General features: G+C 42.3%; 1 protein-coding gene across 2 annotated transcripts; it reads right to left on the reverse strand.

Annotated features, from left to right (window-relative positions):
- Positions 1-514: 514 nt before the first annotated feature.
- On the reverse strand, positions 515-12,431 carry LOC110502870 (PHD finger-like domain-containing protein 5A). 2 transcript variants are annotated; one of them, XM_021581211.2, is made up of 4 exons: positions 12,325-12,431; positions 1,369-1,392; positions 1,015-1,181; positions 515-721 (listed from the first exon to the last, which is right to left on the reverse strand). In XM_021581211.2, the coding sequence occupies exons 1-4, from the start codon at positions 12,374-12,376 to the stop codon at positions 632-634; spliced, it is 333 nt and encodes a 110-aa protein (XP_021436886.1). In that variant the 5' UTR covers positions 12,377-12,431; the 3' UTR covers positions 515-631. The 2 variants fall into 2 exon arrangements, with proteins under 2 accessions (XP_021436886.1, XP_021436888.1); XM_021581213.2 differs by lacking the exon at positions 12,325-12,431 and adding an exon at positions 1,670-1,797.
- Positions 12,432-12,615: the final 184 nt, after the last annotated feature.

Below are 12,615 nucleotides of genomic sequence, written 5' to 3' on the forward strand. Positions count from 1 at the left end.
ATTTAGTGATCAACAGTTTTGTTTTTACATGGTCCGTCATTTTCCCGGATTTAGCGACCAATAGTTTTTACAATATTTTCCATAAAATATGTTCAAATTTACGAAGTAGTTTCCATTGTGAAGGCAGATAAAGCATTTTTACAAAAAGCAATCACTTTGGCATGTAAAAACTAAACGGGTCGTCTAACTCCACCATTAAACCGATAACACAGTAGAATACAGCATTGTGGAAGCACATGCTTTTAACAAATTAACATGCAGAGGTGTATTAGATTTGCAAGTGATGGAACCATCCCTGAAAATCTTCCTTAAACAACGAGAGGCACTCCAGTTCATTGTTTGGGGGAATAGAGATTTGTGGGAAACTATTGCCAATCTTTCCTGATGGTAATTCTTCCCAGTTCTAGTTTCATTATATGAAATTAGATTTCATTCATGTGTAAAACTCAGTTCATCTCATAAAATTATGAACACTAGATAATTAACCCAAAACTACAGGGAAAATGCAATCATGTGCATTGCAATAATGTAAAATAAAGCTTTATTGTATTGTCAAAACATGTTCACACACAAAGGTAAAAACGTTCATACAAAAAAACAGAAGCAAAGCACTCGTTGAACAGGCCTGTCTTCACCTCTTCTTGAAGCCATACTTCTTCCGTTCATAGAAAAGGTCAGTCTTTGAACTGCCCAAGTTCACAATCTTGGGGCATCCATCTCGCTGTCACAGAGGAGAGGAGTAGAAAAAATATCTTGTTGGTGTATTCTCACATTACATTGAGATTGTTCAAAATGACTATTACAACCACACATTACTTGTACAACCACATATCATTACTCAGCATCTCAGACACCTTTCCATTTTTCACACGACATTGATCAAGAACGGAATATGTTGAAGAAGCACAATATTGAATGATTCTGTATAGTTTATTGGAAACATTGCATACAGGAGCATTGAATGGTGTGAAGGTTTTTCTACACCTTTTACGAGAGAGAGAGCAGGTAACTAACGTCTTTCTCCTGGATGGTGCACTCTTTGCAGTAGTAAGCATCAGACACCCCGGGACCTCCACATATGACACAGCGCCCCTGGTACGACCCGTAGTTGCACTCGTCACAGATGCGCACCAGTGTGCAAGGCCTCACATACGAGTCACAGATCACACACTTTCCATCACCTAGGAGAGGAGGGAAGAGGGGGATAAGACTTTAATGCCGTGGCATTTTGAACTGGGGTAATTCAATATAAAAGTAAACCATGTGTTGACGATCTACTCTAGGAGTTATGAGGGTAAATTAAAGGTCAGCAAATACACCCTGTATGGGAGAAAGGGACATTATGTAAAACATGTTTTTGAAACTTACATTTCTCGCACAATCTTCCAATAGCTGAAACGTAAACAATAGAACAAACAGTGAGTGAACATTAATAATGTAGCCAGCCAACAAAGCATTGCTCCATAAAGCTAAGGGTTATGCACTCAATAAGACATCTTACAAGCTCTCAAAAACTCAAGGGGCTTACCGCCTTCTCCCTAGTTATTAGCCATTAGCTTCGCCCACAACTGCCTCATGTGAACTACAATCCCGACGCGGTTTTTAACATTTAGAAACATCAATAATCACCGCTTGCTATACGACTTTCGAAACATATAACGCTTATTACCTTCCATCAGTGAGAAAGAAACGCACTATTTTTTAAAATAAAAACTGCTACGTGTTTCACAGATACATCCAACAAAACTACACTTCCCGATTCACACTTACACACACACAGGTGTTCGGAGGAGCATGCTAGATAGTTAATTAGCACAGGTGGTGGCCTCGCCTAACATAGACATGCGTCTAACATGGAGATACGGCAGTGTGAGAACACTAACCCTATCAAGGTGTGTAGACTTTTTTTCTTCTTCAGCGTTTCTCGCTGATAAGTTCCTTATGCTTCCAAAACCATTCCACAAGCGATGCATGTTAACTTAAATGTTCAGACCGAGCGTCGGGGATCTTAACAAAACTCCCCACTACAGAAGATGCCTTTGTCCAATGACTCATGTTTAATGGAACTGAGAGACATGATCAAGAGCTATTATCTTACTAGCTAGTCTACTTAACCAGCATCACATAGCTATAACGTTCAAATCAAATGTTTTGTCACATGCGCCGAACACAACAGGTGTTACCTTACCGTGAAACTCTTACTACAAGCCATTAACAATGCACTTCAAGAAATAGAGTTAATAAAAATTACTAAATAAACAAAAGTTTTAAATAATCCAATCAATAAAAAAGTAACAATACATAACAGCAACGAGGTCATACTGGTACTGAGTCAATGTGCGGGTGTACAGGTATGCATAGGTAAATGCATAGATAAATTCACTAGGGTAGCTGTTTCGGCCCCTTGCTTTTTTCAGTTTTTACTAACGACATGCCACTGACTGAGTAAAGCCAGAGTTTCATGTATGGGCATGACTCAACACTATACTCGTCAGCTACAACGACTGAAATGACTGCAACACTCAAATATATGCAGTTAGTTTGAGTGGGTGGCAAGGAATAAGCCCCAAATATTTCTAAAACTAAAAGGATTGTATTTGGGACAAATCATTCACTAAACCCTAGACCTCAACTAAATCTTGTAATAAATAATTGTGGAAATTGAGCAAGTTGAGATGACTAAACTGCTTGGAGTAACACTAGATTGTAAACTGTCATGGTCAAAACATATTGATGCAGTCGTAGCTAAGATGGGGAAAAGTCTGTCTATAATAAAGTGATGCTCTGCCTTCTTAACACTATCAACAATGCAGTTCCAACTAGTTTTGTCACACCTTGACTACTGTTCAGTCATGTGGTCAGGTGCCAGAAAAAAAGACTTGCAATTGCAATTGGCTCAGAACAGGGCAGCACAGCTGGCCTTTGGGTGTTCACAGAGAGCTAATATTAAAAATATGCATGTCAATCTCTCCTGGCTCAAAGTGGAGGAGAGATTGACTTCATGACTACTTTTATTTATGAGAGGTATTGACATGTTGAATGCACCGGGCTGTCTGTCTAAACTACTGGCACACAGCTCGGACACCCATGCATACCCCACAAGGCATGCCACAAGAGGTCTCTTCACAGTCCAAGTCCAGAACAGACTATGGGAGGCACACAGTACTACATAGAGCCATGACTACATGGAACTCTATTCCACATCAAGTAACTGACGCAAGCAGTAAAATTAGATAAAAAAAACACCTTATGGAACAGCGGGGACTGTGAAGCAACACAAACATAGGCACAGACACGATAACATACGCACTATACACACACGTACACATGGATTTAGTACTGCAGATGTGTGGTAGTGGTGGGGTAGGGGCCTGAGGGCACACAGTGTGTTGTGAAATCTGTGAATGTATTGTAATGTTTTACAATTGTATAAACTGCCTTAATTTTTGCTGGACCCCAGGAAGAGTAGCTGCTGCTAATGGGGATCCATAATAAATACACTTCTCAAAAAAATAAAAGGGAACACTAAAATAACACATCCTAGATCTGAATGAATGAAATATTCTTATTAAATACTTTTTTCTTTACATAGTTGAATGTGCTGACAACAAAATCACAAAAATGATCAATGGAAATCACATTTATCAACCCATGGAGGTCTGGATTTGGAGTCACACTCAACATTAAAGTGGAAAACCACACTACAGGCTGATCCAACTTTGATGTAATGTCCTTAAAACAAGTCAAAATGAGGCTCAGTAGTGTGTGTGGCCTCCACGTGCCTGTATGACCTCCCTACAACGCCTGGGCATGCTCCTGATGAGGTGGCGGATGGTCTCCTGAGGGATGTCCTCCCAGACCTGGACTAAAGCATCCGCCAACTCCTGGACAGTGTGGTGCAACGTGGCGTTGGTGGATGGAGCGAGACATGATGTCCCAGATGTGCTCAATTGGATTCAGGTCTGGGGAACGGGCAGGCCAGTCCATAGCATCAATGCCTTCCTCTTGCAGGAACTGCTGACACACTCCAGCCACATGAGGTCTAGCATTGTCTTGCATTAGGAGGAACCCAGGGCCAACCGCACCAGCATATGGTCTCACAAGGGGTCTGAGGATCTCATCTCGGTACCTAATGGCAGTCAGGCTACCTCTGGCGAGCACATGGAGGGCTGTGCGGCCCCCCAAAGAAATGCCACCCCACACCATGACTGACCCAAACTTACCATGTGTAAATATTTGTATGAACATAACAAGATTCAACAACTGAGACAAACTGAACAAGTTCCACAGACATGTGACTAACAGAAATGGAATAATGTGTCACTGAACAAAAAGTAACAGTCAGTATTTTGTGTGGCCACCAGCTGCATTAAGTATTGCAATGCATCTCCTCCTCTGCACCAGATTTGCCCGTTCTTGGTGTGAGATGTTACCCCACTCTTCCACCAAGGCACCTGCAAGTTCCCAGACATTTCTGGGGTGAATGACCCTAGCCCTTACCCTCCAATCCAACAGGCCCCAGACATGCTCAATGGGCTTCAGATCCGGGGTCTTCGCTGGCCATGGCAGAACACGGACATTCCTGTCTTGCAGGAAGTCACGCACAGAACGAGCAGTATGGCTGGTGGTATTGTCATGCTAGAGGGTCATGTAAGGAAGGGTACCACATGAGGGAGGATGTTGTCTTCCCTGTAACACACAGCGTTGAGATTGCCTGCAATGACAACAAGCCCAGTCCAATGATGCTGTGACACACCGCCCCAGACCATGACGGACCATCCACCTCCAAATCCATCCCGCTCCAGAGTACAGGCCTCAGTGTAACACTCATTCCGTTCAAAGATAACCGCGAACCCGACCATCACCCCTGGTGAGACAAAACTGCGACTCGTCAGTGAAGAGCACTTTTTGCCAGTCCTGTCTGGTCCAGCGGCGGTGGGTTTGTACCCATAGGCGACGTTGTTGCCGGTGATGTCTGGTGAGGACCTGCCTTACAACAGGCTTACAAGCCCTCAGGCCCTAAGCCTTACAACAGGCTTACAACAGGCTTTTACAAGCCTCTCTCAGCCTATTGCGGACAGTCTGAGCACTGATGGAGGGATTGTGCATTCCTGGTGTAACTCGGGCAGTTGTTGTTTCCATCCTGTACCTGTTCCGCAGGTGTGATGTTTGGATGTACCGATCCTGTGCAGGTGTTGTTATATGTGGTCTTCCACGGCAAGGACGATCAGCTGTCCGTCCTGTCTCCCTGTAGCGCTGTCTTAGGCGTCTCACTGTACGGACATTGCAATTTATTGCCCTAGCCACATCTGCAGTCCTCATGCCTCCTTGCAGCATGCCTAAGGCACGTTCATGCAGATGAGCAGGGACTCTGGGCATCTTACTTGGTGTTTTTCAGAGTCAGTAGAAAGACCTCTTTAGTGTCCTAAGTTTTCATAACTGTGACTTTAAATCACCTACCGTCTGTAAGCTGTTAGTGTCTTAAAGACCATTCCACAGGTGCATGTCCATGAATTGTTTATGGTTCATTGAACCAGCATGGGAAACAGTGTTAAAACCCTTTACAATGAAGATTTGTGAAATTATTTGGATTTATACGAATTATCTTTGAAAGACAGGGTCCTGAAAAAGGGATGTTTATTTTTTTGCTGCGTTTACAAATGTAAATAGTCCGGGTGGCCATTTCATTAGTTCAGGATATTCAGTAGTCTTCTTTATTTGGTCCTAGACTTGGTGCTCCGGTACCCCTTGCCGTGCGGTAGCAGAGAAAACAGTTTATGACTTGGGTGACTGGAGTCTGACACTTTTTTGGGATGCAACCAGTCAGAATGCTCTCAATGGTGCAGCTGTATAACTTCGACACCAAGGAACTTGAAACTCTCGACCCGCTCCACTTCAGTCCCGTCGATTTAATGGAGGCCTGTTCGGCCCTCCTTTTCCTGTAGTCCACGATCAGCTTGTTTGCCTTGGTCACATTGAAAGAGAGTTGTGCTGGCACCAGGTCTCTGACCTTCTCCCTATAAGCTGCCTCATCAGTGATTAAGAAAACTTAATGATGGTGTTGGAGTCATGCTTGGCCACGCAGTCATGGGTGAACAGGGAGTACAGGAGCGGACTAAGCACGCACCCCTGAGGGGCCCCAGTATTGAGGATTAGCGTGGCAGATGTGTTGTTGTTGCTACCCTTACCACCTGGGGCCAGCCTGTCCAGGATCCAGTTGCAGAAGGTGGTGTTTATTCCCAGTAGGGCTGGGCGGTATACAGCATTTTATGATATACCGGTATTTATGCAGGGACCGGTTAGGGTTTTTACTTTACCTTCTATACCGGTATTTGAATGTTTGATTTGTTAAATGTGATACGCCATGTGTAATGTCAATATAGTTTACTTCGCTACTTGAGTCACCTCTCTCAGTTCTCTCTCTGTGCCACTTTCCACACAGACTTCTTAAGTCACTTAAGGAGCGCATTTGATGTTCCTCAACTACGAGACACTTGTGTTCAGTCTGCATGGTCAATGCAGCACATGCAACAATGTTGATGACAACAATGCTGTTTTCACTTTGCTTCTTAATATAAATCCACTAGCGTTCTAGAATGTTACTATTAGTTTGTGTTTCTTACATCAGCAAGTTTGTATTTTTTTAGCAAGTTGCCCTAAATCTTGTGAGACCCTAATTGTTAGCCGCTAATGCTAATAGCTAGCTAATAAATGTACTGAGTAAGAGCAAAAGTAGCTAGCTAATACAAGTGATGGTGTAGACCAAATTGTATTTTTACTTCACTACATTCCTAAAGAAAATACTGTACTTTTTACTCCATACATTTTACCTGACACCTAAAAGTACTCATTACATTTTGAATGCTTAGCAGGACAGGAAAATGGTCCAATTCACACACTTGTCAAGAGAACATCTCTGGTCATCTACTGCCTCTGATCTGGAGGACTCACTAAACAAATGCTTTGTTTGTAAATTATGTCTGAGTATTGGAGTGTGCCCCTGGCTATCCGTAAATTAAAAAAGAAAATGGTGCAATTTGGTTTGCTCAATATAAATTCACACTTTTTGATACTTAAATGTATAAAATTTACTTACTTTTGATACTTAAGTACATTTAAAAACAAATACTTCTAGACTTTTACTCAAGTAGTATTTTACTGGGTGGCTTTCACTTTCACTTGAGTAATTTTCTATTAAAAAGGTATCTTTACTTTTACTCAAGTATGACAATTGGGTACTTTTTCTACCAGTGCAATTGAGTGCAGTAAATGCAGAAATGATAAAAGTGCTGAAATTTGTTTTGGTTGAAGTTGAATTGAACAGTATAACACAATCAGAATGGAGAAAGACTCATTGAAATCACTTAGAATATATGTGTTGCCACCCTAGGGTCACACACTACTCATAAAGCAAATATATTACGTTTATTATTCAGAAACTAAAAATAGTCTCTTTTTTAAAATTTAAATACTGTGATATAATATTTTGGCCATGTCGCCTAGCCCTAAGTCCCAGGGTCCTTAGCTTAGTGATGAGCTTTGTGGGCACTATGGTGTTGAACGCTGAGCTGCAGTCAATGAACAGCATTCTCACATAGGTGTTCCTTTTGTCCAGGTGGAAAAGGGTAGTGTGGAGTGCGATTGAGACTGCGTCATCTGTGGATCTGTTGGGGTGGTATGCAAATTGGAGTGGGTCTAGGGTTTCTGGCATGTTGTTGTTGATGTGAGCCATGACCAGCCGTTCAAAGCACTTTATGGCTACAGACGTGAGTTCTACGATGCGGTAATCATTTAGGCAAATTACCTTCGCTTCCTTGGGCACAGGGACTATGGTGGTCTGTTTGAAAAATGTAGGTATTACAGACTCAATCAGGGAGAGATTGAAAATGTCAGTGAAGACACTTGCCAGTTGGTTTGCGCATGCTTTGAGTACACGTCCTGGTAATCTGTCTGAACCCGTGGCTTTGTGAATGTTGACCTGTCCAAAGGTTTTGCTCACATCGACTATGGAGAGCGTGATCACACAGTCATACAGAACAGCTGGGGCTTACATGGATGCTTCAGTTTTGCTTGCCTCAAAGCAAGCATAAAAGGCATTTAGCTCATCTGGTAGGCTCGCGTCACTGGGCAGCTCGCGGCTGTGTTTACCTTTCTAGTGCGTCATAGTTTTCAAGCCCTGCCACATTCTGACGACCGTTTGAATCATACTACATCGGCGCTATCTTAGTCCTGAATTGACACTTTGCCTGTTTTATGGTTTGTCTGAGGGCCTTGTGGGATTTCTTATTAGTGTCCGGATTAGTGTCTTCGAAAGCCAGATGAACAAACAGAACACCAACCATTTCGAACCCCACGTACCTTCTCCTCTATGCAATCTGGTTTCCAAGCTGGTCACTGGTGCACCTCAGCCACACCCAAGGTCCTAAATGATATCATAACCGCCATCGATAAAAGACAGTCCTGTGCAGCCGTCTTCATCGACCTGGCCAAGGCTTTCAACTCTGTCAATAATTGTATTCTAAATCAGCAGACTCAACAGCCTTGGTTTCTCTAATGACTGCCTCCTCTGGTTCACTAACTACTTCTCAGATAGAGTTCAGTGTGTTATTCAGAGGGCCTGTTGTCCTGACCTCTGCCAGTCTATGGGGGTGCCAAAGGGATCAATTCTCGGGCCGACTCTTTTCTCTGTATATACCAATGATGTCGCTCTTGCTGCTAGTGATTCTTTGATCCACCTCTAAGCAGACGACACCATTCTGTATACATCTGGCCCTTCTTTGGACACTGTGTTAACAAACCTCCAAACGAGCTTCAATGCCATACAAACCCTCCTTCTGTGGCCTCCAACTGCTCTTAAATGCTAGTAAAACAAAATGCATGCTCTTCAACCGATCGCTGCCCGCACCCTCCTAGCATCACTACTCTGGACGGTTCTGACTTAGAATATGTGGACTAGAGGTCGACCGATTAATCGGAATGGCCGATTAATTAGGGCTGATTTCAAGTTTTCATAACAAATCGGAAATCTGTATTTTTGGGCGCCGATTTTTTTATATAGCTTTATTTAACTAGGCAAGTAAGTTAAGAACACATTCTTATATTCAATGACGGCCTAGGAACAGTGGGTTAACTGCCTCGTTCAGGGGCAGAACGACAGATTTTCACCTTGTCAGCTCGGGGGGGATCTAATCTTGCAACCTTACAGTTAACTAATCCAACGCAATAACAACCTGCATCTCTCTCGTTGCACTCCACAAGGAGACTGCCTGTTACGCAAATGCAGTAAGCCAAGGTAAGTTGCTAGCTAGCATTAAACTTACCTTATAAAAAACAATCAATCATAATCACTAGTTAACTACACATGGTTGATGATATTACTAGATATTATCTAGCGTGTCCTGCGTTGCATATAATCTGACTGAGCATACAAGCATCTAAGTATCTGACTGAGCGGTGGTAGGCAAGCATTGCACTGTTTATGACTTCAAGCCTATCAACTCCCGAGATGAGGCTGGTTTAACCGATGTGAAATGGCTAGCTAGTTAGCGCGCGCTAATGGCGTTTCAAACGTCACTCGCTCTGAGCCTGTGGTTGTTTCCCTTGCTCTGCATGGGTAACGCTGCTTCGAGTGTGGCTGTTGTCGATGTGTTCCTGGTTCGAGCCCAGGTAGGAGCGAGGAGAGGGACGGAAGCTATACTGTTACACTGGCAATACTAAAGTGCCTATAAGAACATCCAATCGTCAAAGGTTAATGAAATACAAATGGTAAGAGGGAAATAGTCCTATAATTCCTATAATAACTACAACCTAAAACTCCTTACCTGGGAATACTGAAGACTCATGTTAAAAGGAACCACCAGCTTTCATATGTTCTCATGTTCTGAGCAAGGAACTGAAACGTTAGCTTTCTTACATAGCACATATTGCACTTTTACTTGCTTCTCCAACACTTTGTTTTTGCATTATTTAAACCAAATTGAAGCATGTTTCATTATTTACTTGAGGCTAAATTGATTTTATTGATGTATTATATTAAGTTAAAATAAGTTTTCATTCAGTATTGTTGTAATTGTCATTATTACAAAAAATAAAAATAATTTTATTTTTATTTATTATTTTATTTTTAAATTGGTAGATTAAAATCGGTATCGACTTTTTTGGTCCTCCAATCGGTATCGGCGTTAAAATCATTTATAACTATAAATACCTAGGTGTATGGCTAGACTGTAAACTCTCCTTCCAGACTCACATTAAGCATCTCCAATCCAAAGTTAAATCTAGAATCGGCTTCCTATTTCTCAACAAAGCCTCCTTCACTCACGCTGCCAAACATACCCTCGTAAAACTGACTACCCTACCAATCCATGACTTCGGCGATGTCATTTACAAAATAGCCTCCAACACTCCACTCAGCCAATTGAATGCAGTCTATCACAGTGCCACCAAAGCCCCATATACTACCCACCACTGCGACCCGTATGCTCTCGTTGGCTGGTCCGCACTACATGGTCGTCGCCAAACCCACTGGCTCCAGGTCATCTATAAGTCTTTGCTAGGTAAAGCGCCGCCTTATCGCAGCTCACTGGTCACCATAGCAACACCCACCCGTAGCACACGCTCCAGCAGGTATATTTCACTGGTCATCCCCAAAGCCAACACCTCCTTTGGCCGCCTTTCCTTACAGTTCTCTGCTCACAATGACTGGAACAAATTGCAAAAATCACTGAAGTTGGAGACATATCTCCCTCACGAACTTTAAGCGTCAGCTGTCAGAGCAGCTTACCGATTGCTGCAGCTGTACACAGCCCATCTGTAAATAGCCCATCCAACCAACTACATCCCTCACCCCATGTGTTTTGTTTTTCTGCTCTTTTGCACACTAGTATTTCTACTTGCACATCCTCATCTGCACATAAATCACTACAGTGTAAATTGCTAAATTGTAATTATTTTGCCACTATTGGCCTATTTATTGCCTTACCTCCTTAATTTGCACACACTGTATACAGATTTTTTTATTGTGTTATTGACTATTTTTGTTTATTCCATGTGTAACTCTGTGCTTTGCTTTATCTTGGCGAGGTCACAGTTGTAAATGAGAACTTGTTCTCAACTGGCCTACTTGGTTAAATAAAAGGTGGGGGAAAAAGTGTCCCGCTCCTTGAAAGCGGCAGCTCTAGCCTTTAGCTCGGTGCGGATGTTGCCTGTAAACCATGGCTTCTGGTCGATGCACTTATTGACGAAGCCGGTAACTGAGGTGGTATACTCCTCAATATCATTGGATGAATCCTGGGAACATATTCCAGTCTGTGTTTGCAAAACAGTCCTGTAGCGTAGCATCCGCGTCATCTGACCACTTCCGTTTTGAGCGAGTCACTGGTACATCCTGCTTTAGTTTTTTTTATTGTAAGGATAGAAATATGGTCAGATTTGCCAAATGGAGGGCGGAGGAGAGCTTTGTATGGATCTTTGTGTGTGGAGTAAAGGTGGTCTAGAGTTTTTTTCCCCCTCTGGTTGCACATGTGACCAGTGATGCCAATTTAGCAATTCTGTTGAGCAACTTTTCAGATTACCCTGGCAACTTTTTTTTCAAACAATACGTGGCAACAAATTTAACCACTTTAAAAAAATGGATTTGCAACTTTTAAAAAGTGACTTAAACGCTAAAATGTTCCCTCTAAATGACACAATAACGACTTTCTCTGTCACACACTCAGTCACAACACACGTGCCTGGCTGCAAAAGAGCATTGTGAGTGACGTCAGCAGCAGGCGCTCAGCTCGTGCACGGCAGCAGAAGGCCTGCAGCAATTTCAGCAAATTGCAAATCATTGTTGGCTGACTGCAACAGCAGTAGGGGTTCGACAAGCCAAACCCAATGAATATAGTTGGTCAAGAATGTGGCCACTTATTTTTTAGATGGCCAGTCAATTTGTGTAACGTAATGGCGCAGTTTTACGTTATCACGCAATGACATCACAACGTCATTTAGCAACAAGTCAACCTGCCTCTAGCAACTTACCCTGAAAATTAGTTGGCAACACTGCATATGACATGCTGATAGCATGGGCGGATGCAATAACGTTAATGGGTGGGTGAAGAAGCAGGTTATGGTCATGAACACAAGCATTTCGCTACACCCGCAATGAAATATTCTAAATATGTGTATGCGACCAATACAATTAGCAAATGAATGTGCTAACTGTTTCTAGCAAGCTATCTTATCTAGCCAGACACTTTCAACAAAGGGCAAGAGCTCGGCACTTATCATTGCTTATTAGAAGTAAGTACTAATGCAATGATATGCATCAAATAAACACCTTACCAACACCAGCTTGTTTTCTACAAAATATCAAATCTGGATGATGTTTAGCCATTCTCGCGAACGGAGGGAATACGATAGTTATTTTGAACTTTTAACTTTGACCCACAGAAACACGTGACATTTGAACTTTGTATTTAATTTAAGTTTAGTTTGTTTTTCGGACCATATCATTTTTGTTTATTTCACGTTAGTTAAAATGACTATTGCTATGGACATGTCAGTGAATTAATCCAGCTAAATTCAAAGAGTGAATATTACATATGAAACGCACAGAATTCATCCCGTGGTCAT

This window comes from Oncorhynchus mykiss, chromosome 23 (assembly GCF_013265735.2).
Source record: "Oncorhynchus mykiss isolate Arlee chromosome 23, USDA_OmykA_1.1, whole genome shotgun sequence".
In the NCBI taxonomy this organism is placed as follows: Eukaryota; Metazoa; Chordata; class Actinopteri; order Salmoniformes; family Salmonidae; genus Oncorhynchus; species Oncorhynchus mykiss.